The following is a 27,460-nucleotide window of genomic DNA, read 5'->3' as shown; positions in this document are numbered from 1 at the left end:
CTCGGCCTGCGCGGGAGCCTGGGAAGCCGCTCCCCAGCGAGCGGGGTTGGGGGGGAGCGGCGCCGAGAAGGGGTTCGAGCAGCAGGCTGGGGAGGGGATGAAGTCCCGCTGCCTGTCCCAGCGTGGGCCTGGCCTGCTGTCTCGTTGGTCCTGCGTGGGCTCTGGGTCGTGGCAGCCCGCGTGTACGCTCGGGTGCGACGAGGGGCCTCGGGAGCACCGTATGGGACCTCCCGCTGCCCCTTTACAGCCCTGGAACAGGGCAGCAGCCCTTTTCCCATCCCCCAGGGGTGATTCAGTCCTTGGCTCTTGCCTGATGCTTCTCCTATGGCTTTCCTTTACCCGTTCATTATTCCTCTCGTCAGGGCCCTCTAAATCCATCTCCGAGCGGAGACGCGCACATGCAATTAGAGAGCGGGGGCATCCGATGAGGTCATGCCGATCGGGGCGGGCGTTTTTCGCGGGCCCGTCTGCTCCCTCGCCACCCCTGGGTGCCTGGTGCTGTGACTCAGCTGCCCTACCTGCCGAGGGAGTCTGGGATGACCGAGGGGAGGGGGCCCTGCTTCTCCTGGGCTGCCCCCTCGGGCCGCCTGCCCGCTGAGAAGGCTTCCCGGCTTAATCTCAGCGACTTCCCTCCTTGCCGCTCCCATGCTAAACATGACTTCACCAGCTGCCTGTTTGCTCAGCGTGGGGAGGCGAGGTGTGTGACTTGACTGGCTTGAGGGCTCAGGTGAGGGACGGGCAGAGAGGAAAAGGCGCCCTGTTTGGGTTCGGCGGTGGGGGGGGGACGGACGGGACAGGAGCCGCCTCTGGAGCATCCTGCTTTGTCTGGGCAGGGATGGATGGGGAGATCAGTGGGATGGTGGGAGGGGGCCCTGCGCGGTCCTGCCCTCTTCCTGCTGTTTGCTTGGTGGCTTAAACCCTTCCCGAGGGAGGAAAACGTGATGGCTCGGTTCCCTGGCTGGGTGCTCTCTGGACGAGTCGAGCGGTGCGGTTCCCACCTGGCGCACGTGCCTGCTGGTTTGATTCCCAGTTCGTCCCGCTATGCTCCCGGTTCCCCCGTGCCTTCGCGCTTCCGCCAGCCCTCGAAGGTGCCAGGAGCGCAGAGCTGAGGGCTGGGCCCGGTACTAGCCTGGCCGCGAGCGCTGAAAGGAGAAATGATCTCAAGTGGCTTTGATGGGAAGAGGGACGTGCGGATGGAGCGAGGGCCCCGCGACAGGAACGCGGGCGTGAAACCCGGCGTGCCGGGCTGGCACAGAGTCGTCCGCGTCGCAGGCCTTACGGGCAGGGGCCGTCCGGGTGGCCGCTAGCGGCGGGCGCTTGTGCCTGCGGCCCGCCGGAGGGAGGCTTAACACGACTGGCAGCGCCGGCCGCGGGGCTGTGGCCGCTCGGTTTGGGGGCGGCCGGCGGCAGATGTGAACCCTTGGCAGAGGGGTCGGGGTTTGGTGGGGCTTCGCCCCCCTCTGCCGTACCCTCGTCCCCTCCCGCCTGAGCTTGGCGGGAGGCAGCTCCTGTGACGCTGCGGCCTCGGAGGCTTAAGCGAGAGGGACTTTGCTCCCTCGGCTCTGCTAGCACGGCCCTTATCTCTGCAGCGCCGGGGTGATGTTTGCTTTCGTCGCGGGAGAGGGGCGGCTGAATGGGAAAGTTCAGCCCGGCAGTGGGAGGCGGAGGGGGAGAGAGAGAGAGACGGGGTGAAGGCCAGGGACGCTGCAGGAGGGAGAGAGGTGGCTGCGGCATGCCGCCGTGGGGTCCCGCAGGGGCTGTCTCGTCCAAAGCGCCTGCTGCACCCGCAGCCGGGCGAGGAGATGGCGAGTTGCCCCGCAACCCCGCTGGGGCGGCAGAGCTTGGGGGGGGGGGGGGAGGCTGCTCCCCCAGGGGCGCCCAGGAGCCGCCCCGGTGAAGCGGGAGGCCGCCGGCCGCCGGAGCGCGGCCTGCCCCGGGAATGCGCTGGCCCCGTTCCCGGAATCCGGCACTTGGTGTTTGTTTGTTGCTGCGCCCCTGAGGTCTGGCGCTACTGGGACAGGAAGCGGGAACGCCGGGGGGAGGGAGGGAGGCCGGCCGGCTGTGGATGTGCCTGTGAAATCCCTTTGTCCCCGGAGAGCCGCTCAGCTGCAAATTCCCACAGAGGAGAGAGAGCCGCCTTTGTGCTGCTAAAGGGCTCCCAACATGTGAAACTCCTGTGCCTGGGGCAGTGGGGAGGGGGGCTAGGAGTGTGAACCACTAGTGGGGCTGGTGCCCGCTGGGAGGGGAGGCTGGCGTCTCCCCCGGGGTGGGGACCCCCTGGTGCTACCCGGCTGCTAGGGTGCTGCTGGCAGGAACGAGGGGGTGCGCCCGGCCCCGCTTGGGGAGCGGGGATGGTGTCTCCGCCTAGAGCGCGGTGGCCTGGCCGCCTGCCCGCTGGGAGGGCGGCTTGTCCTCGCCGAGGGAGGCTCTCCATCTCTCTCCGTCTCTCCATCTCCGCAGGTACGGCTTTCCTGCCGGCCGCCCGTGTTTCCCCGGCCGCGGGATTGGGCCGGAGAGTTTGCAGCTCTGTCGGCCCCCCTGGAGCGCTCGCCGCTGCCTGGCCGGGAGCGAGCTCCTCCTGCAGCACGGCCCCCTAGCCCCTCGCGTGTGCACAGGCCCCCGCTTTGAGCGCCCGGCAGGACAGCTGCCCTGGAGCCGGATTGCTGACATACCAGCCCAACGAGCCTTTCTCTCTGTGGCCGTCCCCACGCTGTTCCTTGCTCCTGCCAGCCCGGCTTGGCCACTTCCCCTTCTTCGGAGGGAGCCCTGACAGCCCCGGTTGGGGTATGGAGGGAAGAGCTCGACTCTTTGACCCGCTGGGGTAGCAGAAGGCACCGCTTTAGGGATCTCGGCCAAGCAAGCGCCTGCCGCGTCCCCCGGCTGCGGTGCCTGTCCCTTCCCTGGTGATGGCCTGCTGTGGTTTCCCAACCGCTGGCTGTGTACGGACCTGTCCTTCAGCCCTGATCTGTATCAGCGCATTCTTGGGCCCCTGCTCTCTCCGGGGAGTGGGGGCCGCGTCTGCTTCCTCCCCTCCTGTCTGGTGTGCGGGCCCCACCCTGGCTCTTATCTCTTCCCTCCTTATCATCCTCCTTTGGCTGCTGGCCCTTTCCCTTATAAGGTGTGGTGTTGTGTCCTTGCTTGCATCCGCGCAGGTAACTCCCTCTCTGGAGGGAGTCTTTCCTAATTTAGGTACGTGGCCTTCATCACGGTGGAGGGCGAGAGAGACCAGACCGCAGTCCCGCTGCCGGTCGGACTAGTTGCGCTTGACGGTCGGAGGAGAGCGGCTCTCCTCCCGCTGCAGCCGAAGGCTGGCGCTCCTCATGGTTTTCCCCCATCCAGCTCTTGCCAGGGCCCGGTGGTTTGGGCCTGGCTTTTGGCTGGTCAGGGTGGGGTTGTGCCAGCGCAGGTAGGCGCCCCAGGCGGTGTCCGACCCGCCTGCGAGGAGCAGGCCTTTCCCGTGCTGGGAGGGCCGTCTGGCCACGCGCCAGCATGTCCGAAGTCCATCGTATGTGTTTTCTATAACCTGCCTTCAGGGAGGGCCGTTGGGCCGTGAGGGGTGGTGGTCGTGGAGCTGAAGACAGCAACCAAAGCAGGATCAGGACTGAGGGATGCACAAGGAGGGATTAAGAGATTGTCTTGTGGTTGTAGCTGCCTCTCGGTAGGAGACGGTGTCCTCCTCCCCTCGAGCTGGCGCTCGTGGGGCTTGGACAGAGCGGGCCAGGATCCTGAGCCCACCCCTGGCTTGCACAACCTCCATGCCAAGATGCACCTGTCCAGGCGAGTGGGTTCCTCCCAAATGGGCTGGTCTGCGGTCAGAGCTGTTGGTGTGAGATGCGGGCACGTTGCTGGGGCGGTGGGTGAGAAATAGGTGTGGTCAAAACTCGCCTTCTTTCCCCCTAACGGGGAGTTGGGAGCTCTTTCCTGGGAGCTTCTGGATCAACTGCTCTGGTTTTGCTGTGGCCTTTCTGTGCAGTAGGGCCCTCTGTGCTGCTGCGGGGATGGAGGATGTGCTCAAATGAGACTGCTGGGCTCCTCCGAACTGAATGTGGAAGCATGCAAGATGGGGCTGGGAAAAGCTTGGACTTGCAAGTTCTCTACCTGTTACCATGCTGGTTCTCTGTGCCTTGGCTAGGGTTAGCGTTGCCCCCTTGGGCAGGGTAAGGTCTGAGGATTTATTTGTGCCTGCTTGTGAGCCTGGCTCTGCACTCAGGGATGTGGAAAGATGCCAAAGATGTTGGTTCATTTGTTTTTTCGCTAATTTGGACTGACCAGGAGCCTGTGGTGAATTAGGAGGGATATGAACCCGTGCAGCGCAAGCAAGTGTAATGCACTGCGAGTGCTCGGACAGTTGCGGGCTTGAATTATTGATGGGCTTTCTGTTTTTACTAAGTGCATCAGGATATGCAACTGGAACCTGGAGAATCTGTTGCCCTCTCTTGAGAGAAGACAGGGGTCTGGAGCTGAGAGCTGTTGATGTTCCCTTCTGCCGGGCAACCGGCCAGCTGGCTTTCCTTTGAGTCCCTCAAATGGATGGGGCAAGGCTAATTACTCGAGTGATTTTGCTGTTTTTCTTGTCTAGTAAATGCTGGGGATTGTATTGGAGTGGGAGCAAGTTCTCTCAACCTTCAGCCTATCAGGTCCATCTAGTTGGCCCGAGACCCCTGATCTCCTTGTGTCCCAGCAACTTCTCATCTAGCTGTGTGATCTGAACCCCAGCGAGGGGCCATGTCCGTCCTGTGCTCTTAAGCGCAGCTGCCGGGAGGCCTGCAGAGACGTGGCTCATGTCTCACAGCAGCAGGAGGGCTGTGAGTGGCTGTCCTGCTGTGGTGATGGACCTTGCCATGTGCTTAACAGGTGTTGGGGGGGGGTGTGACACGAACAAGCAGGAAAGCGAAGGGGGTGCTGAAACACAGCCGTCGGAGCTGACGCAGCTCCGTTTGCCCTCTCACCAAGTGACGGAGGGCTGTTAGGAGCACCTCATGCATCAGAGCTAGGTTGGGCCAACGTAGTGGAGGTGGATTCTGGCTTTGGAGGTGCTTGGGCTGGACTTTGTCCAAAATCCCCTGTGCTGAGGGAGTGGTTTAAATACAGGCACCCCAGGGCCATCAGGTAGTAGCCCTCTGAAGGCTTTGGTTGCAGGACTGCCTTCAAGAGCGGACCAGCCTTCAAGACTGGACCAGCTCTTGTGAAGACCCAAGCGGAGGGCTACCTGCTCAAGGTGGCTGGTGCTCTGCTCGCTGTGGCAGGTGCTGCCTGTCAAGCCTCCTATTTGCGTCCTATCTGCAGGATCTTGTCCGTCCTCCCTGGCCTGGGGTATGGTTCCCTGGCTGCTGGCTCCATCCTGGTTCCTCCCTGGCCAGCAGGGAAGCATTCTTGGTGAGAAGACTTCAAGGCTTGAACTCCCATCCTCCAGCAGAGGATGGTGCGGTGGGAACTCTAGATGGGCTACAACTGTGGTCTGGCCCTCAAAGTTATTTTTCCAGGCAAGGGATTCGGCTTGGAGGAAGGTAACCCTGTGAGAAACAGAGGAAGGGGGGCTAGGGGGAATGCCCTATGGCTAAGGGTGCCTCCAGTGGAAGAGCTCTGGACAGCTTGGTCAGGGTGAAAAGTGTGTGTGTTGGGGGGGGGGGATTTTTTTTTGCTTTTTTGCTATTAATGACCCTTTAGTTTACCCAGGAAGGCTTTTGTGGGTTGCTTTGGTGGGAAGCTCTATGCAGGCAAATCAGCTCATAGCCTGCCTCCCTAGAAGCAAGGGGAAGAGACCCCAAAGGCATCGTACCTTGGACATCTCTTGTAGATGCGCTTGAGCGCAAAACCTCTGGGCTCAGCATAGGGGTGTATCCTGTTGGAGGGAAGTTGGGAGGTAAGATAAGGCCAGGTGAATCGGATATGAAGCTTTCTGGATGGTTTTGTTGGTCACCAGGGTCCCCTCTTATTGATAGCAGCGGGAGAAATGCTCTGGTGCTCTTTCTGCCTGGGGGCAGAAGCTGCCCCTGGGTGTGTTTGTCTCTAGGCTTTTTGTTTTGCCCTGAACCAAGCCAGCCAGAATATTTTTGGCTTGCTGGGGTTTTTAAGTAACGGGTGTGTCAGCAAGTGCCTCTGTCATGATGAAAAGGCTTGCTTGTAGCTGTCCTCAAAGATGGTCAGGGTCTGGCTCTGGAAAAATGCTCTGTAGTTGCATCTTCAGAGGCTGGGGAAGTGGGGGGGTGGTAGGGCACAAGCACAGAACGATCCCTGGAATTTCCCCCTCTGCCTTGCGGGATCCAGCTTACTTGGCTTCGGGCTGTCACAGGCGGCTTGTTGGTTGGCGGGATCAGACAGCGCAGCTGGGGCTCTCCTCTCCCTGTGTTTCTTCTGCTGAAGAGGGCCCGGGCCCTGAGCTGGCATGAGGAGGTGGTGAAGGACTGTGCTACGTGCGGGTCTCGAAACGCTGGCGTGTGTGCCCAGAGGAGGCAGGCTGGGGGGATTTAGGGCAGCTCCTCTGCAGCTGGGAGGGTGTAAGGCGGAGGTGGCTGTTTGGGGTTTGCGCGTGAGCCAGCTGTGAGGGTGAAGGCTGTGCTCCAGCCTGCGATTGTGCTGGCGTGTGCCTGTGGGCAGAGTTGGGGAAAGCTCTCGCTAACCTCTCTGGACCTGGCACTGCTTCATAGTAATTAGTCTTTAATCCTGAATCGATGAAGACAAGATGGCTGGAATAAGAATGGAGGTAGGTGGCACGTCCTCATGGCAGAGGCCCTGAGGAGGAGAGCTGGAAGAGCCCCTTCGGACTGTCGGCGCCCTCTGGCCCTGCCTCGCTCCTTGCTGGCACTTCTTGCCTGCGATGACGGAGCTGTGCCGACTGTGCAGGGCAGGAGTGACATGCCTGCGCGCGGGGTAGGCTCCAGCGTGCTCCGAGGGTCAGCCGTGCCGCTTAACGCGGGTAGCAGCCTGATGCTGTGGAGAGAGCCTCGGCTGGCCGAGGAAAGACTCCGGAGGATCCCCCGGCGTTGAGGGGCCTGCAGAGCTGCAGGCTGAGAGCCTTTTGGCTGGCTCGCCTCCCAGAGGCTTTCTACTCTCCCCTGGGGACCAGAAGGAGAAGGGGGACTTGCGTGTGTCCCTGCGTGTCCCCCTCTCTGGGCTGGAGAGGCGTTTGTGAGTGCGGCAGTACAGGGAGAGGTAGTGGGTGAGGGACTGGTCCCATTGCTTCCCCTCGCTGCTGTGTGTTTACTCCCCGTGCAAAGGACGGGAAGGAAACAGCCTCATGGCTGCTCTGGCCCCTTATCTGGGGCCCGTAACAGCCCCGTGAGTTTCATTGTTAGCTTCCACGTTCCCAGGGGACGCGCGGAGGTGGGGACCCGGGGCTGGGGAGGTGTCGCTGCCTGCGCGGGGCCTGCCTGGCAGCCAGACAGGGCCGGAGGAATCTGCTGGCCTTGCTGCCTCTCTTCTACATGCCTTTCTGCGGAGGCGAGCCCTGCCAGTCCCTACTCAGTATTGAGGCTGCTCGCGCGCAAATGAGACCGCTCGCAAGATCTGGAAGAGCCGAGATGCGAAGCTACATCTGATTGAAGCCAGGACGCTGGTGTTGTGTCCTCATGCACCCCCAAAAAATCTACCTCCTCCATGTGGAGAGCTGGAGATGGTCGAGGAGACGCTAGGGAGCTGTTGGGTGGAGAGGCGGTGTAGCCGTATGGCAGTCGCATCTCGGGGAGAGGATTCCTTCTCGGTCCGGCGGTCTCTCCGTCTTCTAAAGGTCTTGGCAAAAATACTGTTCTGGAAACGAATGCTCCCGAATCGGAACAAGCCAAGGCGGCTCCTGGCTGGGCTTCTGAGTGCTCCCACAGAGGGTCTGGATGGTAGCACTGTTCTGACCTGCTGGAGGAGCTTGAGATGTGGCAAGGAGTTCTGCCCCCTCTAGGGGAGAAGGACCAGGCTGGCTCTCTGGGCAGTTTGCCCCCAGCACCTTGCTGGCTGGATCTCCTGGGTGCGTGGGTGCTTCCAGTGCAGCCTCTTTGCAGGAAAGTCTATGGGGTCCGGCCCTGCAGACCTGCTCCCGTGTCGGTGTGGGCTGTCACCGAGCTTCAGTGAGTCCCTGAAGGCTGAGGAGCTGCATCCCTGTTCTGGTGGCACGGATGCCTGTCGAAGGTGGGGACTGTTTGACTCAAGGGTGAGAGTTGGGATGTGTCAGCACTGCTTGGGGTGGCACCAAACCTCCTCTGCAGAGAGGATCTCCGGGAATATATGGGGCAGGTGAGAACTTGGAGCAGCAAGGGCCTCATCTCTGCTGGGCACAGCATGGGCACGATTTTTTTTTTTTTTAATTGATGAAGGTGGATTGCAGGGTGGAGGTGACCAGATGTTCACGTGTGCTGTAGGCAGCCTCCAAAGCAAATGGAAGAAAATCCACCCCGCTCCCCTGGACTCAGTGCCACGGTGTCTGATAAAAGCCAAGGCAGAGCGGTGATGTGCTGCGCGCGCCCGGGGGAAGCCTTGGGAGCGCTAGGGCCGCGGATAGGAGCTCCCCGCTGGGAGCGGGGCGGGGGCTTTTGCAAGAAGGGCTTGCTACGGGTTCATTTGAGATAGGGAAATGAAGGCCGATATCCGCTTTGAGTTCCTCTGAACCAGCGTCTGCTGTGGGCTGGGTCCCAAGAGCCACGGGGAGAGCAGGGCCGCTGGAAGGGCGATGCTGCGTGTGATCCCGGTGCCGGCCTGCGGTTGCCGTTACGGCCGCTGCTGGGGCAACGGGCAGAGCCGATGCCGCGCCGGAGAGCGTGGGAAAGCAGCTTCTGTGCCGGCCGCCTGGCTCTGACGAGTTGCCACACGCCTGCCGTGACTGCATGAGTTTGGGAAAAACCTCTGGCAGGCTTGCCGGGACTCAGCCGTGCTGCGCTGAGGGCTGAGCCCACCCCACCCCTCTGCTCCTGGGCTGTTTAACCCGTCAGCGAGGTGTCTGGGGTGGGGGGCCGCTGCGAGAACGCAGTGCTGCGTCTTCAACCGTGCCAGCCGTCTCTGGACAAAGCCCTATCGCTCGGGGCGAGGGGGGAGAACTGGCTGCCGAGACGAGCCCCTTGCCCAAATCTCAGTGTGCCCTTCCCTACCTTCTGTTTTAAGTTCACTCATGTGATTTTTTTTTTTTGACCCCACTTTCCTGCTGTCTCTGCAGCTCTCTTCCCTCCTGCTTCCTCACTGTGGTGGCTGGGCTGTTTCTCCCATGACTCTCTGCGCCTAGACCTGGCTGCCCTGTGCCTTTGCCAATCAAACCCGAACCTCCTCCTCTGACAGGTCTGTATGGAACAAAATTGCCTCTCTCTGTCAAAACATTGATTGTGGTGCTCTTATTTGCTGTTTTCTTTTGGGAGGGGATGTCTGAGGGCTCCAAGTCACTGCCTGCCCCTAGACGGGTGGGCCAGAGGCCTCCTGGGAAGGCTGCAGCGTTGTGGGAGCCCTGGCCAGGACCTGGAGGGTGGTGGGTTTTGATAGCTGGCAAAGAGGCTTGCGGGGTCCCCTTTGGGGGGATCCCGTCCCACTTTCTACCCTCTCCTAGGTAGAAGGGAGCTGTGGAGCATGGCTGTGTCGCCCCCCCCCCCCCCCAAACCTTCATTTTACAGCTCACTTTCCCCCTCCTGGCAAGGAGGGAGCGGAATGAATAACACAACCATCTCCCTCTGTCCTTCCCCAAAGGAAACAGTGGGGTTTGGGTTAGTGCTCGTTCTGCAGGACGATGTCCCATGCTCTGCCCAGGTCTGGGATGTGCCCTCCCCTCCTGCTAGCAGCTACATGGGGCCCTTTCTAGGAGAAGACTTCCCACAGCCTGAGGAAGGCTCTTATGAGGAGTAACAGTTCTCCTCAGTACATAACAGTTCTCCTGAACCTGGCTTGACCCCCTATCTTTGGTGTGGTGGGGGGTGCAGGCCCTTCTGCTGCCAAAACGATGCTTCTCCAAGCTTAAATGCCAGTGGGGGCTGTTTGAGCCACGCCTGGAGCTGTGCTGCTCCAAGACCCCCTTCCCGCATTTCTGGTGGGTGGAAGTGGGTGTTATTGGCATAAGAACTTTTTTTTCCCCTCCTTGTTCTGAGAATCTGTCTTAATGAAATCCATTTCTTCTGACCCCTCTTCTCTCTTCCTTTCCTCTCCCCAAATCATGTGCAGTGAAGAGAGTGGCTCCCCCCTTCTGGGTTATTTTTCTTCCCCTCACCCTGACACCAAGCCACCTTCACTTGTGCCTCCCTGCGCCCCCCGCCCTGCCCATCCCGGGCACCCGTCACCCATGGACGACTCGGAAGTGGAGTCGACCGCCAGCATCCTTGCCTCTGTCAAGGAGCAGGAGGCGCAGTTCGAGAAGCTGACCCGGGCGCTTGAGGAAGAACGGCGCCATGTGTCGGCTCAGCTGGAACGAGTCCGGGTCTCCCCGCAGGACGCTGGCCCGGGCTTGGCCAACGGCACGCTCACCCGGCGGCACCAGGTAAAAAACCCCCTTGGCAGCGGCGGGTGCGGCGGCTCCCGGAGCCCCCATCTGCGTTGATGCTGCCTGAGTGGGGGCAGCCCTGGGCCAGGCTCCTTTTCTTCAGCCCTCCTCGGATATGTGATACGGAGGAAGGCTAGGTTGGTCTTGTAAGGCCGACAGTGCTGTACGTGTGCTGGAGCTGAAGGTGATCTGGGGACGTGCAAATCTACCTGGCAGCCAGAGTTTTTCTGGGGAGTTTTGTGAGCACTTCAGCAGGCTTATCTGTATTTGGTACCTGGGCATCTTCTCTCCCCGCTGCGCTCGGCTTCTTGGAAGGTGGCTGAAATGCAAGGGCTGGTGTACAGTTGTGGGGGTGTGTGTCTGTTTTCCTCCTCTCATGGGGCAGTGGAGAGTCCCTGGAGTCTCAGATTATTCCCCAAACAGCCAAACCAGGGCTGGGAGAGGCTCCTTTCCTTTATAGGGCTTGAGATGTGGTTTCATCTGCCTTGACTTGAGATCTGTCTCCTGTTCTCACTTTTCTGGGCCCTCTTTTTGGGAGGGGGGCTCTCAGAAGGCTAGCATGCCGTGCTGGGCAGAAGGTGGTCAACTTTCTGATTGTGAAAGGTGATGCTGCTAGGAGAGACGTACGGGTCAGGCAGGGAAGGAAAAGATGGGGGTGGGAGGGTGAGCAAGTCAAACTAGCAGTCTGTGATCAGCTGCCGAGCATCCACACCGCTCCCTCAGCAGCTCTCCCAGTAGGTATCCCCTCTGGGATATGACTTGCAACGCTCCTGCGTTAGGAGATGCGGAAGGTCTTCAGGGCAGCGTTGGGGAATGGGGAGTGCTCTTGGCCTGTCTGTCAGGAGACTGGATGTCTGTGCGAGTTGGATGTAGGTGCCGTGGGAGAGCTGGGGTGGGTTGAGCAGTACGTCCTTTGATGTTTGGCCAGGCTGGACTGGGCGATGGTTTGCTGTGTGTTGCACAAGCCTCTGGGGAGCTTGCTCTTTTCTTCTGGGAGCAAGATGTGGGGCATGTGTTGGGTGTCTTGGTAGGATGCTGGAGATGGCCTGCTCAAGGGCCTAGGGCTAACAGGAGAGGGAGGATATACAGGATCCTGGCAGAGAGAGGAGCAGCACTCCAGTAACCGCCTGCTGTGGTGATGTGCGTTTCAGAACGGCCGTTTCTTGGGCGATGCTGACCTGGAGAGGCAGAAGTTCCCAGATCTGAAACTCAACGGGCCACAGGTAAGGGGAGCCGAGCCCTCTGGCTGTAGGCAGCCTGCCTGCCGGGGGAGGAAGGTCGTGGCGGGGGGGTGCTTGGGGCAGTGTCCCAACCCTAGTCTGGAGAGAGAGATACCCAAATGGATACCCAAATGCGGCCACCCTGGCCTAGAAGGGTTGGGGTGGGGGTAAGTTGGTATCTTCCTTCATGAGCAGGGACAGCGAGGCTCCCTGGTGGGTGAGATCTCCTCCTCTCTTGGCCACTGACTCCAGGGAGGGCAGTGGGGGCTGACTGCCTGCCGCCTCCTGCTCCCTCAGGACCACAGCCACCTCTTGTACAGCACGATCCCCAGAATGCAGGACCCAGGCCAGATCGTGGAGGAGACGTACACCATGGAGGAGGACCCAGAAGGGGCCATGTCGGTGGTGTCCGTGGAGACATCGGACGACGGGACGACCCGACGCACGGAGACCACGGTACAAGCCTGGGGCAGGGCATGGATGGCATGGGCTCTGGCTGGGTTGTTATGGCAGTGATGACTGCCAGCTCGTCGTGCCCCGAGCTGAAAGGGGTGTGAAACTGGAGCAAGGTGCAGGGCTGGGGGTAGAATCTGGGGACGCAGGGGTGGTGGGGGACAGGGCTTCCTGACTGGAGCATTCCCAATGTCCATCCTTCTAGGTGAAGAAAGTGGTGAAGACCGTGACCACCCGGACAGTCCAGCAGGTCCCTGTGGGACCCGATGGGTTACCCTTGGAAACCTCCCCAGTCACCAGCAACTATGTCCAGACCATGGACAGGAACTTCCGCAAGAATGGCAACGGGGGCCCTGGCGGCTACTTGAGCCAGCCAGGCACGGCCACCCTCCCTCGCAACTACCACTACCCCGATGGCTATGGCCGCCCCTATGAGGACGGCTACCCAGGCAGCGATCACAGCTACGGCAGCCTGTCCCGTGTCACCCGCATCGACGAGCGCTACCGCCCCTCCATGGACACCTACCGGGCCCCCAGCCGCCAGGACGTCTATGGCCCCCAGCCTCAAGTGCGCGTTGGGGGCAGCAACATGGACCTCAACCACTTCCACCCTGAGCCGTACGGCCTGGAGGATGACCAGCGTAGCGTGGGCTTCGAAGACGTGGACTACGGGCTTATGTCTGACTATGGCACGGCCAGGCGGGCAGGGACCCCTTCTGACCCCCGGCGTCGGCTCAGGTATTGGGGGACCAGGTGTGGGGGGGTGGAGGAATACTAGCACGGTGTCCCTACAACTTCATCCTCTTCAAGAGAAAGGAGGATCGTGGAGACAGTACATGAACTGAGTCACCTATGGCTCGTGCAGGAGAAAACTTGCATCCGCTCCTAATTGTGTGTTTAATTGGTGGTTAAAACTTGGCGCTAATTGAGCTGGTCGTCCTGCAGCAAGGAGTTCCGCAGGGCGGTTGGACATAGCTCCAGGCTCTTCCCTCTCCTGCGCTACTTGTTCTGCCAGTGGGACGGCAGGCTCCGGAGGGAGGTGGCCGCTCTGCAGTTGGGTGGGATCAGGCATCGCGAAATCCGTCCTGCTGCTTGTTTATACCGCTGGGAACAGCGCCTGATCCAGGCTGGGCGTCGCAGCCCCGGAGGAGCCTTTGTGCTGAGCTGAGGGCTGGGGCGAGCGAGGCTCAGCCCCGCGGTGCCCCGGGGAGCGTTCTTGCAGCGCAGCCCTGTTGCAAGGCGGGAGAAGCTGCTCAACCTGTTTGGCAGTGAGCAGCTTCTCCCCCTCATTTGGCTGTGGGTGATCGGTGGCTCCTCCGGCTTGACGGCCGGAGCCACCGCCCTGCCAGGCTGCAGCTGCCCAAGGGATGCCGGAGGAGGAGGGTCTCGGGGGTCCTTTAGCTGCCCCTTCGGAGATGCTGGCCGATGTTCTGGGATGTTGCGTGCCTCAGGCAGCGACTGCTAGTGTGCTGTACCGGCAACGTCCTGCGTACAAATGAGCGCGGCTGATTTAAGCCTCCCAGCCTGCTCCGCTCGCCGCCTTTGTGGCAGGGTGAGGTTTGGGGAGAGGCTGGCGGCTGGATGGTGGTGTGGTAGGAGCGCAGCAAGGGAGCAGGCCTGGATCCCAGAGGTGGGGAGGGGGCCGTTGGGACGGATGTGGGCCTCCCGATGGTGCCGAGGAGGGCGGGACAGGCTGATCACAGGCTCCCTGAACTCCTAGGGCATAAAAGAGAGGCAGGAGGTAGAGACCCTAGGGAAAGGCAGCGCTCACCAGCCCCTGCCCGAGATCTGCCTGTCTCCAGACACGTACTATAAATCCACAGTAGCTCTTGGCTGCTGCAGCCACTAAAGGAGGAGCTTTGTCCGTCCTTTCGGCTTGTGCCAGCACAAGCGTTTCTGCTGCTGTGTTGAACCAGTCTGGGCGGTTATTCACTCGGATTGATTCCCCAACCTGCTTTGCCTCGCGAAGCTTGTGTCGGCTGGAGGAGAGGGCAAGGCAGCTGCCCCCGCCGCCTGCGCTGACTCAAACAGCTCTGAAATGCCAACGTTAGCAGTTTGGAGCACGTGGCCTTCGCGGCTGGTCCCTTCGTGAGCAACTTGGCCGGAAGGGGTTAAGCAGGCGTGCCTGACTTAGGGCTGCTTTACTCCAGCCTCGAGCTGCCGAGGGGACCGAATGCCAAAAGGCAGGAGTGCAGCCGAGACGGAAGGCTCCGGCTTGCAAACCTTCCCTGCGTTCGTGTCCTGTCCAGCGTGCAGAGGCAGGAGCCTGCCCTGGATCGCTTGGTCTGAACGGCTCGGCTTTCGAGACCCTAAGGTCTCTCTGCTGGGCTGAGCGGCAGCCGTTTGCCTTCCTGCCTTCCCTCCAGGCCTTCAAGGGAAGGAGTTAGATGAGCTGGAGGTGGAGCCAGGCATAGGGGAGAGCCACAGCTGTACAGGGGTGGGTTCGGGATCCTCAGGGCACGTTTGAGGAGGGAAAAAGGAGCCGTCTCTGAGCCCAGCCTGACAGCCGGGGCGCAGCCCTAGTAAGAGCCCTGCACCTTGTCCTGCAGGGACACTGCTGGATACGGGAGATTGGGGGGGGGGGGCCTCGGTAGGACCCTCGCGCTGCGGCCCCGCAGCCGAGCTCTCCCTCCCCACGCAGACCGATACCGGCTGCAGCAATCTGTGGAATCCAGGCGCTGTTGAGCTTGGCTTGGCCCCTGCCTTCTCAGTTACCATCCGCGCTCAGCCGCCTGGTTTGTAGGAATGGGAACAGGCAAGATCAGCATCCCCCCTGCCTCCGAGATGTTTGTCTTGAGCAGGGGCCTGGCCCTTAATGACTTCCTTCAGGGAGGCAGCTCGCCAGGCGCGCGGGAGACGAAAGAGCCCGTTGAGCCGAGAGGCGCAGCGCGTGCCGGCTGTGATCGGCCGTGAGCGCGCGGGTCCCTCTCCTGTGGCTCTCCTCGGAGCTCCCTGCCTGCCCGGGAGGTAGGAGGGAGCTCCAGCCACAGCGGAGGACATGCTTCACCCATCTCTGCTACCCCCATCTGCTCTTGGATGGTGCCCGGGGAGGGGATCCGGCATCGACTCGCCCTCGCTGTTGGCCAGGAGCTCCCCGTTGGGGCGCTTGAATCTTGGCTGACTTTGACCCCGTGCCGCATTGACAAGTGTCGGGTGGCTTGTTTGTGGTGCTGGCTGTCATGGGCTGCGTCTGGCTCCTGCCTCGGCCTGGGGCGGCCTCGCTGGTCAGCGTGAAGCGTCGAGCGCAGCGCCCTGCAGCAGCCGGGGCAGCTCCCTGGAGAGGCCGCGCTCCTTAGCATCTCCGAGTAGCCAGGCCGCGCGGCCGGCGCGTCGCCCCGTTGAGACATCCTGAAGCTGGCCTAGCGGCACGCTGCCACCAACCGTAGTAGCCCCGTGTGGCCAGCTGTACAGCAACACCTGAGGATGGCTTGACCGCGGAGGTGTGGCTGCTCCCCAGGGCTCGTGGTTTTCGGCGAGTCCCGTACCGCAGGCTGTAGCAGGGGCGGTTGGTGTAAGGAGCAGAACCTGCCCTTACAGCAACTTGCCCTGCCTGCTTGGTGGCAGGGAGCTTCCCACACCTGATCTTGGTGTGAAAAGGGTGAACGTGAAGGTGGGCAGGTGGGAGGCGGAGGATGCTAGCTCACCTTGGGCTCCCCGCAGTGCTTTGCGGCAGCACCCTGGGGCTTCAGATCCGACTGCAGCAATGGGGCCTGTCCGTCTGAGAGCAGCATCCCCTCCCGTCCCCCTTCTGGGGGAAAGTGCCGCATTCCTCTGCCTGGATGGGGGAAAGATTATGTTTAGCGGGCGGACTTACTAGTGATGACAAAAAATGAGGCAAGTAGCAGGGCTTCTGAGTGTGTACGCGTGTGTGCGGGGGCACCAGGGGTGTCTCCTGATGCCTGGATAAGCCTGTCTCCTGTGCAGTTACGCAGCCCCGACATGTTGCTGGCCATCCGAAGGCAACGCGTTTCGGAGCCTCATCCTGGGGGAAGTCTTTGCTCTAGATGTGATGAGGCAGACGCTCTGAAATACTTAGAGCGGTTGGGTTAGGCAGCAGCTTGCGTGTCCTGGACCGCGGTGGGGCGGCTCAGATGTCTGGGTACAGTGTTGGTTCCAGGCCAGGCAGGGCAGCAAAAGAACTGGACGGCCTGAAACCAGACTCTGCTCTCTTGCTGTACCCACTTAATGATGGTGTAACAGGCTGGCTTGCATGAAGCACTTTAAGCTGCCCGAAGCCCTGGGGAGTTCTCTAGTTACTTGTCCTGGCTCCTTGGTGTGGTATGAACTTGCCCTCTAGTGGCCACGAGCCCAAATATTTATTCTTGCCTTTATGTGGGCTGCTCGAGCCTTGGGACTGGGTCATGCCTCTGTAGAGTTTCTGCGGAGACTGGGATTGTGTGTCTTGAACCAAAGCCAAATCCAGCAGGGTGGGGCGGGTGGGAAGGGAGCAGAACTGCTGCCAGGGCTGTCCCCATCCGCTGGGGAATCTTCTGCTTCCCGAGCTGTCCTGGGGAGGCTCCTGCAGGGAAGGAGGTGCCGGCTCTAGACTCCAGCTGGGGCCTACGCTCCTGTGCGGCTGCAAAGGGGAGCAGGAAGGTGCCACGAGACTGCTCTGGAGCCTGGCCTCCATCCCGTCTCCTGATGGCTTGAGGCAGGGCACAGCATCCCCTGCAAGTCTAGGGCTCGTGCTGACGCTGGCTGTCCCCTCTCCTAGGAGTTACGAAGACATGCTGGTGGACGAAGTGGCCCCTGACCGGTACTACTGGGCCCCCTTGGCTCAGCATGAGCGGGGCAGCTTGGCTAGTCTGGACAGCCTACGTAAGGGAGCCCCGGCCCCAGGCAACTGGCGCCAGCCGGAGCTGCCGGAGGTAATAGCCATGCTGAGTTTCCGGCTGGACGCTGTCAAGTCCAACGCGGCCGCCTACCTGCAGCACCTCTGCTACCGCAATGACAAGGTGAAGACGGAGGTGCGCAAGCTGAAGGGCATTCCTGTGCTGGTGGGATTGCTGGACCACCCCAAGAAAGAGGTGCATTTTGGGGCCTGCGGGGCCCTCAAGAACATCTCCTTTGGCAAGGACCAAGACAACAAGATTGCCATCAAGAACTGCGATGGGGTACCTGCCCTGGTGCGCCTGTTGCGGAAGGCCCATGACATGGACCTCACAGAGGTTATCACAGGTAACTGCTTCAGGGAGGGAAGGAGGGGCTGATCCTTTGGGTGAGGGGCGAACGGTGCAGGTTTTGCGTCCTTGTGGTCTGACCAAGCGCCTCCCTTGCGTGGCATTGCAGGAACGCTGTGGAATCTGTCCTCGCACGACTCCATCAAGATGGCCATTGTGGATCATGCACTGCACGCCCTGACTGATGAGGTGGTCATTCCCCGCTCAGGCTGGGAGCGGGAACCCAATGAGGACTCGAAACCCCGCCATATCGAGTGGGAGTCTGTGCTCACTAACACCGCTGGCTGCCTTAGGTACGGGGGGGGACTAGATCTCAACTGAGAGCTGGCGCGGGTTGGGGCTGCTGTAACCCTCCTTCCCAGAGCAGGAGGTGGCGGCTTCCGGTAGCCTTGTGAGACCACCATGCTGTCTGTGGAGGAGCTGCTCCTCTAGGATGGCGAGTGGTGACACAGCCCTTGACAAAGGAGAAGCTCCTCTCTGTAGAGAGGAGCCAGAGGGATCTTCCTCAGGTTGGAGCTCTGCCAGGTGGGGGCTGCTGCTCTCTGGCCCGCAGCAGTCTCGCCCATGACTGGTGTCTCCTGCCTGCCAGGAACGTGAGCTCGGAGCGGAGCGAGGCCCGTCGGAAGCTGCGGGAGTGTGACGGGCTGGTGGATGCCCTGATCTACATCGTCCAGTCCGAGATCGGCCAGAAGGACTCGGACAGCAAGGTACCGTGGTGGGGGTGGTGGACGGAGTGGGACCAGGGCCCGCAGCGCTTGGCCCTTGTCAGCCAACCCCAGCAGCTCTCTGCTGTTGGTGGTGGCTGCAGGTGGGCTTCTCAAGAAGGACCAAGAATGGAGAGGGGGAGTCCAGGGCTTCACCTAGACTAGGAAGACTTTGAGGTGACAGGGCTAGCTGGAAAACCCAAGCCAAGCTCTCATCTTTCTCAAACCCTCTTGCGAAGACAGAAGCTCTGTGGGGTGAGACCAAGGTGTTTGATCTGGACGAGTCCAGCTGTCAGTCTGCAGTGGGCAATAGGAATACACCAGTGAGAGTGTAACAATCCTCTTATCCCACGCTGGTATCTCCTGGCTCACGGCTCCCAATTTGCCTTGACCCACCGCTGTCTGCTTCAGATCCATCTGAGATGGAGCTGCCTGGCCCCAGTTCAGCTCCGCTTGGTCTAGCTCTGCGTTGTAAGCTATGGTCAAGATGTGGCCCTCACTCAGGCAGCTGTGGGGTGAGCATGTGCTGCTCTGAGCCAAACTCTCTGGCTCTCTCTAGCTGGTGGAGAACTGCGTGTGCCTGCTGAGAAACTTGTCCTACCAAGTCCATCGTGAGATCCCCCATGCTGAGCGCTACCAGGAGACACCCTTGGTCCCTGCCAACAACACCGGGCCCCATGCTGCCAGCTGCTTTGGTGCCAAGAAGGGCAAAGGTTCGTTGGATGGTGTCTGCGTGGAGGGAGGTGGGATAAGGACGTCCCCCTCAGCGGGGCTTGAGGGCGGTGTGGAGTCTCTATGCTCCTACTCTGGCATCTCTTGCGTGAAGGCTAAATTGCAGCTTTCTCTGGAGACGCGGTGATTTGCGCCTCCCCTGGCTTTGGGAGTTACTGCTTGCCTCGTCCAAAGCGTGTGACACAAGCTAATGGTCTCCTGGTGGGTTTCTGTGGTGGTGGGATGGTGATGGCTGGATCTCTACTAACTCCACACCTTTCCCCTCTCTCCTGTGTTGTCCCTTCCCTTTGCTTTCTTGCCAAATGATCTGCCCCATGATGCTGTCGGCACTTCTCTCCTCCTGCCTCCCCTCTCTCCTGTCCTTCTCTCCGCTTCGCCAATAGACGAATGGTTCTCCAGAGGTGAGTGTGCTCTTGGTTTTAATTTTTCTGTGGTTTGATTGGGTGCTTTCTCTAGCTGTCTCCTCTGTTCCACCCCAGTTGGGCATGTGCTGCCTGCACCATGGTGGTGCCCTTGTCGTCCCATCCTGGGGCATGCTGGTAGCTTAGCTTCGCCTTGCCTCTGGGCTTGTTCCTGTAGCAGGTGGCGATAAGCTATTGGGCTGAGATGGGTGGGAAGAGGTGTCTTATGCCTCTGTGCTTGCTCTTTGAAGGTAAAAAAACCCCAGAAGACCTTGGTGCCGATACAGTGGATTTCCCTAAAAGAACAGCTCCAGCCAAAGGTACGTTCCCTAGTGCGTCTTTGCAGGGTTCAGGTGCACAGGCCTCCTTTTCCACAAGCAGCCCTGGAGAAGGGCTGGGTTGGCTTCCTACTGAAGTGAGCCTCCCAAATGGATGGAAGTTAGACTTGGAAGTGCTGTTTTTGGTTGCCCAAGTTCCTGTTAAAACACTAGCTCTGCCACAGGCACCTTTGAAGGTGGATCCTACTGAAAGAGGCCTCTTGTGTTTGGCAGAGGTCAGCGCTGCCTGAAGATGTTTGCTAGGGCTGCTGAGGGAGCTGTTGCCTTGGACTGAGGAACAGCATGGAGATGCAGCCTTGGGAAGGGTAGTTCTCTGTCGTGTCGTAGACTTCTCGGGGTGACTTATTCCCTGGCCTGCGCTTCTCTTCTGGTCCTGAAAGACTTTACAACCGGAAATGCTGCTCTCCAACACAAATGTGAGGAAGGATCATTCTGAGAAGCCTTCAGGGGAGAGACTTCTAACTTCTGAGGGCTACAAGTGCCTCCCCACTGGCAGAGCAGTGGGCAAACTCGAGCCCAGGGCTTGAGTTTGGCTCTGTGCTTTGCCTCAAAACACCCTGTGCTTCCTGGGAGGACCCTGGGGCCTCTAAGGAATACAAAGAATTGACCTGCGCTGGAGGAGTTTCACGTCCGTCCTCAGCTTCCCTGTCCTTGTGAGCAGCTTGAATATGCAACTGTGCCCCTGCCAGGCTGACCTGAGTTGTGGCTGGTGCAACTTGAGTCTTGTAGTGCGGCAAGCGTGCCATCAGACGCTCGCAGCTGCTTCACCCTGTGGGGAAAGAATCGGCGTCCGCCTCGGTGGAGGAACTGGAGGAGTCACCTGTCAGGATGGATGCAAAACTCCTAGAGCAAGATGGAAAATCTGGCCACGCAGCTGCAAACTTTGACCCCATCTCTGCTTGGCCACTGGGCAGTGGCGGTAGATTAGAGAAGGGGAGAAGCAAGCTAAAACGCTGCTTTAGAAGCCACTTCTCAGCATGTATTTGCATGGAAAGGAGTTGATGCTTGGAGGCCTTATTGCTGTCTACCTGCTAGAGACCTGGTCCTGCGGAGACCTGGCGCCCTCAGTCTGTGAGGACGAGCTGAACCCAAGCCTCTTCCAGCCTGTTCCTTAGCAGCCACTCTCACAGGGTGTTTCCCCTTCTTCCTGTGCAAGCGTGAGATGCTGCCACTGGTGCCGAGAGCAACAGATGAGCCTTTTGCTACCGCAGCGCCCAGCTGCTGAGCTTGCTGCCCCAGTACGTGCCCTGGCCTGGATGTGGTACCTCTTAGCCAGGTGTTAAACTAAAATTGAGGACGTTCTGCTGCTGATAGTGCCGTGGCTCAGCCCAGAACCTCTCCTGAGCCGCCGTGCGTCTTGGAGCCTGCAGGCACAGCCTCCAGCCTGACCCCGACTGGTGCTGGGGGTCTGGTTTTCCTGCAGCGTGGGGCAGTCTGGCCTCTGTGTGCTGAGCGTCCAGCCTCTAGGCTAAAAGCTTCAGGCCTTGGGTGTCTGGTGGGACTCCTTTGAACAAGTCAGTTGCTTGGTCTCGGTGCTGGCAGAGCCCTTGGGTAACTTCTCCTGCTTTGTGTCCCTTTGGCAGGCTATGAGCTACTCTTCCAGCCAGAAGTGGTCCGGATATACATCTCTCTGTTAAAGGAAAGCAAGACTCCAGCTATCTTAGAGGCTTCGGCAGGAGCCATTCAGAATCTGTGTGCTGGCCGTTGGACGGTGAGTGCCTCGTGGAGGTGGGCATGTCCGAGTTCATTGGCCTTGCAGGGAAAGGGGGCCTTGGGGAGCGGGGAGGCAGCAGCCTCAGGTACCGGCAGAGCTGTAGAGGGCCACTTGTCGTGCGTGACGTCACGCCCAAGAAGACATCATTCAGCAGCACGATTCAGATGTGGGCCGTGTCTCCTGTGCTGTTAATGGCTCTGTGCTCCCTGCCAGCTTTGTTTTCCTGAGGACTGCCCGTAGGTCTCCTTGCCTGCAGCCTGTTCCCTGTCACTCCTTCAGCTGTCTAGACTGAGAGAAGGGAATGAAAGGTTGAGGCTAATGCCTAGTGCTGGACGGTCCTGCTCTTCAGCCCTCACTTGCGTGCATGAAGAGACCGGCTGGGAAATCTTGCTTGCCTGGCCTGCAGGAGGGCTTTGACCTCAGACTCCCTGCTGTGAATTGGCACCTTCCTGTTCAGACATAACCCCCCAGGGCTTACCAGGTTACAGGTCTGGGAACAAGGAATCGCAAAGCTTGGGCTTAGACATGGCTGAGGTGATCTGGGCCTGGCAGTGTGCAGTGCCAGTAACTTACAGCTTGCCAAGCCTCTGGGTTTGCCCTGAAGCAGCCACCTCTGCGCAGGGCCGTGCACACAGGGAGGATAAGGTGGCTGTCTGTCTGTCAGAGCATCTACTGCCCAGCTTCCCCCCGTCGGGGCTGATGGGCCACAGCATGAATTACGGCTGACTGATAGTGCCAGAACGGTGTGCCCTTTGGGTCTAGCACTGCCGTGCTACATATGTCCCTTGGGTGCCCCAGAGCGAGGCTCAGTCCTGCATGCCCCTCTGCTTGCTGTGTTACCAGGCTCAGGTCTGTTTGGGCCTAGGAGAGGCTTGGAACGGCTCTCGTGTGGATGATGTCTTTGTGACCCTGCTTAAGACATGAGATATTTCATCCTGGGGCAGGAATGGGGCCTTTATGGTCTCTCTCCCTGTTGGGCTGAAGCCAGGGATCCTTCTTGCGAAGATCAAGGTGGGCTACACGGCTCCCAGTCATATCCCCATTGCCAGGAGCAGAAAGAGGCTGTGCCTGCCCAGGTTACACCGTGGCGCTCTACCCTCTCTCCCCCCCTGTAGTACGGACGGTGCATCCGTTCAGCGCTTCGCCAGGAGAAGGGGCTCTCCGCCATTGCCGACCTCCTGACCAACGACAGCGAGCGCGTTGTGAAAGCTGCGTCCGGAGCCCTGCGCAACCTGGCTGTCGACTTGCGTAACAAAGAGCTGATAGGTGAGGGCTGTGGAGGGCCTGGTGTGGCGAGGGCTGGTCACGCTTTCCCTGTCTCCCTGGGGCAGGCAGGAACCTCTTCTCTCTACATCCTGGGCAGTTGAAGTATGTGGGCCTGGCATCAGCCAGCATTGACCCAGGATCTATCTATCTATTGCTCCTCTCCCAGAGTGGCACGTGATGGACTCCATTGAGGAAAAGTGCCGAAGCTGTTGGCTATTTCTAATTCTCCTGCTCGTGCCTAACTCTTTCCCCTTCTCAGGTAAACATGCTATCCCCAACCTAGTGAAGAACCTGCCTGGAGGCCAGCAGACGCCAGCCAAAAACCTTTCTGAGGACACAGTAGTGTCAATCCTCAGCACCATCAATGAAGTCATAGTGGACAACCTTGAGGCGGCCAAGAAGCTGCGGGAAACGCAGGGGATTGAGAAGTTGGTGCTGATCAACAAATCGGGGTAGGCTCTGTGGTGTGAGGGGCAGAGAAGGAGGTTTTCTTCCCTTGGCTTTCCCAGAGGCTCCCTCAAGGCTTGAGGGTATTGCCAAACATCTCTTCCCTTGCCTCTTTCTAGGAACCGCTCGGAGAGAGAAGTCCGAGCTGCTGCCCTCGTCTTGCAGACAGTCTGGGGCTATAAAGAACTGCGGAAGCCACTGGAGAAGGAAGGCTGGAAGAAGTCCGATTTCCAGGTATGGGGATGGTTGCAAGCACCCTGTTGCTGGCTGGGGCGGTGGGTGGGATCAGTGCTACAGGGAGAAGGGTGCCCCTTGAGCTCTGTTCCCAGCAGTGCTGGATTTTTGCCTCCTTAATCTCTCACTGGGGAGGGGACTGGAGTCGCTTGAAATTGTCCTGTCTGCTGCTACCCAGGGGATGGCTGGCAGGGGAAAAGTCTTTGCTGAGGAAGAAATGGTCTGCAGAGCTGTTCAGCCCCTTGGCCCACACGTGAGCATTCAGATCTGCAGCCAGGGAAGCTTGCAGAGTTAATGCTGTTGTGGCAGTGCTGGAAATCAGGGTGCTCAGCGCTCCGTTTCTTCCCCAAAAGCTGGGACCGTCCCTGCCTCATAAAGGCTGGGTGCTGCTATGACCCAGCCCCGGTCCAGCTCTGCCTTTTCATGTGGGTGTTGTGGGTGCACATGAGAGCAGTAAAACTAGCTACTTGAACCCTTTAGGGAGGAGGAGAAGTTCAGCATCCAAATCAAACCCTGCTCCACCAGGCTGCCTCTGGCCTGCCAGGCCTTAGAGGGTCCAGAGCACCCCCTGATTGCTTCAGCCCTTGCTCCTGGGCTGTGGGAGGAGGGTGTTCCTGGGTCCATCCTGACTTTTTGGAGGGGGGGGGACTGGAAGGGGCTGCATGTCGTGATGGAGAAGGGGTATCTGCCCCTGTGTGAGCAGTTGCTGTCTGGTACTCCAGGTGAACCTAAGCAACACCTCTCGGACCCAGGGTGGCAACTCTTTTGATGACAGCACCTTGCCTCTCATTGACCGAAACCAAAAAGCAGGTACGCGTCCTCCTTTTGGCAAGGGTGCCCCAGGCCATGGGAACATCTACCTGTCCCCACTATCTTCTCCTAGCTTGTGGTTACCCAGAACTGCCAGCCTTCCTCCCCTCCCTGCTCCCCACTCCCTGGCCTTCTTGGAAGCTGTGGCTACTTAACCCAAAGCTGTCGGCCTGGCCTTCAGATGGTTTCTCGCTGCTAGAAATGATGGCCAGAGCTTACATAAGTCCTGTAACACCTTTTGGGGCAGCGGTGCAGGTCGAGTTGGCAGCTCAGTCTGGTCTCAGCCGGCTGAGGGAAGCAGCGGCCCCGCGCCACTCGTGGCTGCAGGGCAGTGTCTGACCTGCTGTTCTCCCATCCTTGTAGACAAGAAATCCTCCCGGGAGGAGATCCAGATGAGCAACATGGGACCAGGTAGGAGAGGGGCTGGAGGAGGGGCGTTTCGCCTGCTCGGTGTGCCAGGAAGGGGCAGAGCTCTCCTCTTTGGGGAGGATGCAGGCTCCCGTCGAGGTGGTGCGATCTGACTGTCCGCTGTCCTGCTCCAGACAACTATTCCACACTCAACGAGAGGGACCACAGCAGGACGTTGGACCGATCCGGTGACCTTGGAGATATGGAGCCGGTGAAGGCAGCACCGTTGATGGTGAGAGGCTCCTCCTAACGAGAGAAGAGCGGACTGGGCAGGGGGGGAGGGTTCAGGGGGACAACACTGGTCCTGGCTGGCCAGGAGGAGGGGAGAACTGGGCTCCCGCAACTAACCCCCCACTTGCTCCATCACCCCTACTAACCCCCGTGTGTCTGCAGCAGGAGGAGGGGCAGGAATCGCAGCCTGAGGTAGAGGAGGCGGAGGAGGACGTTGCCATGTCTTACCCCGTGTCGGTATGTCCCGCAGTGCCCTGCCCAATCTGAACAGCGTTGACAGATCCTGCTGCGCTCTCTCAATTAGGGGTGCTTTGGCCAGCCAAATTCTGCTCTGAACGTTGCTGCCTCCAATCGCCGCCTCCATCCAGCAGCGGCCGGGCTCACGTGTCTCCGCTTGCTCGCGCTCTGGGCATGCTAACGTCTCTCCCTCTTTCTCCACAGCAGAAGATCTAGCTGCCGTCCCTGCCTCCACTCAGTTTGGGTTGATAATATATTATATATATATATAAAATAACTCTTCGTGGTGGAATGGACTGATTTTTACCTTGTCTTATTTTTGGTTTTTTTGCTGGACTGTTTGTGCCAACTAGCCAGCCAAATGACTGGGCCTGGTCCCTGCTGGGGTGGGGGCAGCCCAGGCCGCTCTGCCTCCTCTAGACAGCTGCACCTCCCTCTTCTGGGACGTCTCTATCGATATTTCTTCCTCCTTCCCTGTCCTCCGCCGCCTCCTTCCTCCAGGGAGTAAACTCTGCTGCCTGACTGCGCCGCATCGGCCGGCGTGCACGCTGCGAAACGCCTCCGCCTCTCTGCCTTCACCAGGAACTGCCTTCTCTCCCGTGCCTGCCCTCCGCCCGGAGAGACGTCGGCCCGGCCCGCGTCGGGCACAGGGACTGAGACCTTCCCCCCCAGCAACTTCTTTTTGTTGCCTCCGGGATGTGTTTTTGTGCGGGATCGCCCTTCAGCCAAGGCTGCGGGGACGACTTGGAGCATCCCTCCCTGGCAGCGGCGTTGGGGGGGCGGTTTGGGCAAGGCGGGGGCTGGAGTTGTTGGGGAAGGAGAAACAGCAATAACTTCTCTTGCTTTGCTCTAGATGAGGTTTTTAGGGGTGCGGGAAGGGGAAATCGGGTTCTGACCCGGCAGCCTCGCTCTGCGGTGGGGGGAGCAGAGAGGTCTGGACGGGGTCGCCAGCCCCCCCCCCCCCCAACTTGGCTGGCTGAATGAGGAGGGATCCTAATGTGGGAAGACGGTCAGTGTGGGAGCAAGATGGGGTCTCCCCGGGCTGGCAGGGGGGGGAGGCCAGGTAGGTCCTTGCGGAAGGAAGGGACGCGGCAGGGCTTTTGGGGGTGGAGAGGTTTCTTAGGGACTGAGCGAAGTACTGGAGCGGGTGCTGGCAGGGGCGCCAAGGTGGCGAGCCGCGCTCCCCCCCACCCCGTTTCATCCCCCGGCGCCCCTCTCCCTTTCTCTCGACACGTGCCTTTCTCTGCCACTGTGAAATAGCTCTTTGAATCGTACTGTCCGGCTTAGCTGGGCCGAGGGGGTGGTTGTTAGGCTCCCGGCAGGGCCCAGCGCTTCCCTTCCCCGCTGCCGGCCTGAACTGGCTGCAGCGCTGCTGGGAACCGGAGTGCTGCCATCTTCTTTTCTCCCTGTGCAACTGGAAGCCTCCTTGCCAAGCTGCAAACTGGAGCCCTTCCCTGGTCTGTAGTTCAAGCTGAGGGGGGGGACACCCCCCCCCCTCCCCGTGGGCCTGCACCCGCTGCACAGAGAGGGAGCAGGCTGCAGCGGGCGCAATCTGTGCCTCTCGCTCCCCGGCTCCGGCCCCCTCTCGCCTCGGCTTGGTTTTGTTCTGGGGTCTAACTCGTCTTTTTGTTTCTTACGTATGTAAAACACTAATTCCTCTTCTTCCCCCCCCCCCTCTAATTTTTAATTCCAGATGAACCAAAAAGAAAGCTTCCCCCTTCCTTCCTCCGCCCCCCTCCGGCTCTGCCGGGGGCAAGCGGGGGAGCCGGGGGGGGAACCTGCTGTTCGTTGTCTGATTCCTGTGCACACTCTTGTAACGCTTTTAAAACAAAATGATTTTTTTATATAAATAAAGTTTTTAAAGTGTGGGCGAGTTGCTGTTGCTGGGTGCTGAAAGAAGGCGGGCGGTACGGCGCTCCCTTGGGGCCACCGCAGCCCCCGTCTGCGGGGCCCGGGCTTTTGGGGACCCAGGACTGTTTTTTATCTTTTAGTTCTTAGGGGGGTTTTTGGTTTCTTTAAATTTTACTTAGGTTTGATGAAGCGGCTTTTCTCTTGGCGCTCCCGTTCGAAGGGGCACCTGCTCGGGCTTTGCTGTAGAAGACGCCGCTCTGCACCCGCCGCTTTCTTGGGCTGGACTGTGGTTTTTTTTCCCCCCCCGCCCATGTTTAAAAAAAGGTCACGCAAATCCCCATTTGCTCGGCTTGCTTTTACCTAAAAGTAGGTGTAAAAAGGGGAAGGAATCCCAACAACCGGTCGAGGCGAGGGGGTGCTGCTGCGGCCCTGCGCCGCAACCTTTTTGCCCTGGCGCCTTCCCGAAAGCAGGGCCGTGCCCCGCACCCCGGGGGGAAGCGCAGAGCCGGGATGGCGGCTGGACACCAGCCACGTCCCCATCTGAACCGTGTCTCCGTGGAAGGGGGGTAATATTTGGGCGGGCTGCGGCCTCGGTGCGGCCCTCCGAGCTCTCCTGGGGGGAGCCCGAAGCCGGCCGCGAGCCCGGTGGAGGGGGCGGCCGGCGCGTTCGCCCCCGAAGGCGGCGGCAAGGGGAGCAGAGGCAGAGCCGGGCGTTTTATTCCTTGGCTGACAGCAGGGAGAGGGGGGCCGGGGCTGTCGGGCTGGGGGGGATGATGCTGGGGACGGGGGGACAAAG

The 27,460-nt window shown here is 60.1% G+C and overlaps 1 protein-coding gene across 18 annotated transcripts in view; it reads left to right on the top strand.

Moving 5' to 3' along the window:
- The window catches only part of CTNND1 (catenin delta 1), a 33,526-nt gene extending 6,845 nt beyond the window's left edge, over positions 1-26,681 (top strand). For 3 of the 18 annotated variants that reach the window (XM_068944458.1, XM_068944461.1, XM_068944459.1), the window contains exons 2-20: positions 9,137-9,255; positions 10,123-10,435; positions 11,590-11,661; positions 11,956-12,114; positions 12,317-12,849; positions 16,826-17,289; positions 17,401-17,584; positions 17,881-17,998; positions 18,555-18,708; positions 19,111-19,128; positions 19,380-19,448; positions 21,050-21,177; positions 22,296-22,446; positions 22,706-22,898; positions 23,013-23,127; positions 23,850-23,937; positions 24,301-24,348; positions 24,480-24,577; positions 24,739-25,105. In XM_068944458.1, coding sequence (XP_068800559.1) covers positions 10,241-10,435; positions 11,590-11,661; positions 11,956-12,114; positions 12,317-12,849; positions 16,826-17,289; positions 17,401-17,584; positions 17,881-17,998; positions 18,555-18,708; positions 19,111-19,128; positions 19,380-19,448; positions 21,050-21,177; positions 22,296-22,446; positions 22,706-22,898; positions 23,013-23,127; positions 23,850-23,937; positions 24,301-24,348; positions 24,480-24,577; positions 24,739-24,843 — 2,892 coding nt within the window. In that variant the 5' untranslated portion in view covers positions 9,137-9,255; positions 10,123-10,240 and the 3' untranslated portion in view covers positions 24,844-25,105. Of the gene's footprint in view, positions 1-7,394; positions 8,119-9,136; positions 9,256-10,122; positions 10,436-11,589; positions 11,662-11,955; positions 12,115-12,316; positions 12,850-16,825; positions 17,290-17,400; positions 17,585-17,880; positions 17,999-18,554; positions 18,709-19,110; positions 19,129-19,379; positions 19,449-21,049; positions 21,178-22,295; positions 22,447-22,705; positions 22,899-23,012; positions 23,128-23,849; positions 23,938-24,300; positions 24,349-24,479; positions 24,578-24,738 lie in introns of those variants that run through there. The other 15 variants (XM_068944468.1, XM_068944467.1, XM_068944466.1 and 12 more) reach the window with 15 other exon arrangements.
- Positions 26,682-27,460: the final 779 nt, after the last annotated feature.

The sequence above is a fragment of the Struthio camelus genome, chromosome 5, assembly GCF_040807025.1.
Source record: "Struthio camelus isolate bStrCam1 chromosome 5, bStrCam1.hap1, whole genome shotgun sequence".
NCBI classification, from domain to species: domain Eukaryota; kingdom Metazoa; phylum Chordata; class Aves; order Struthioniformes; family Struthionidae; genus Struthio; species Struthio camelus.
This window is presented reverse-complemented; position numbering and strand designations above follow the sequence as displayed.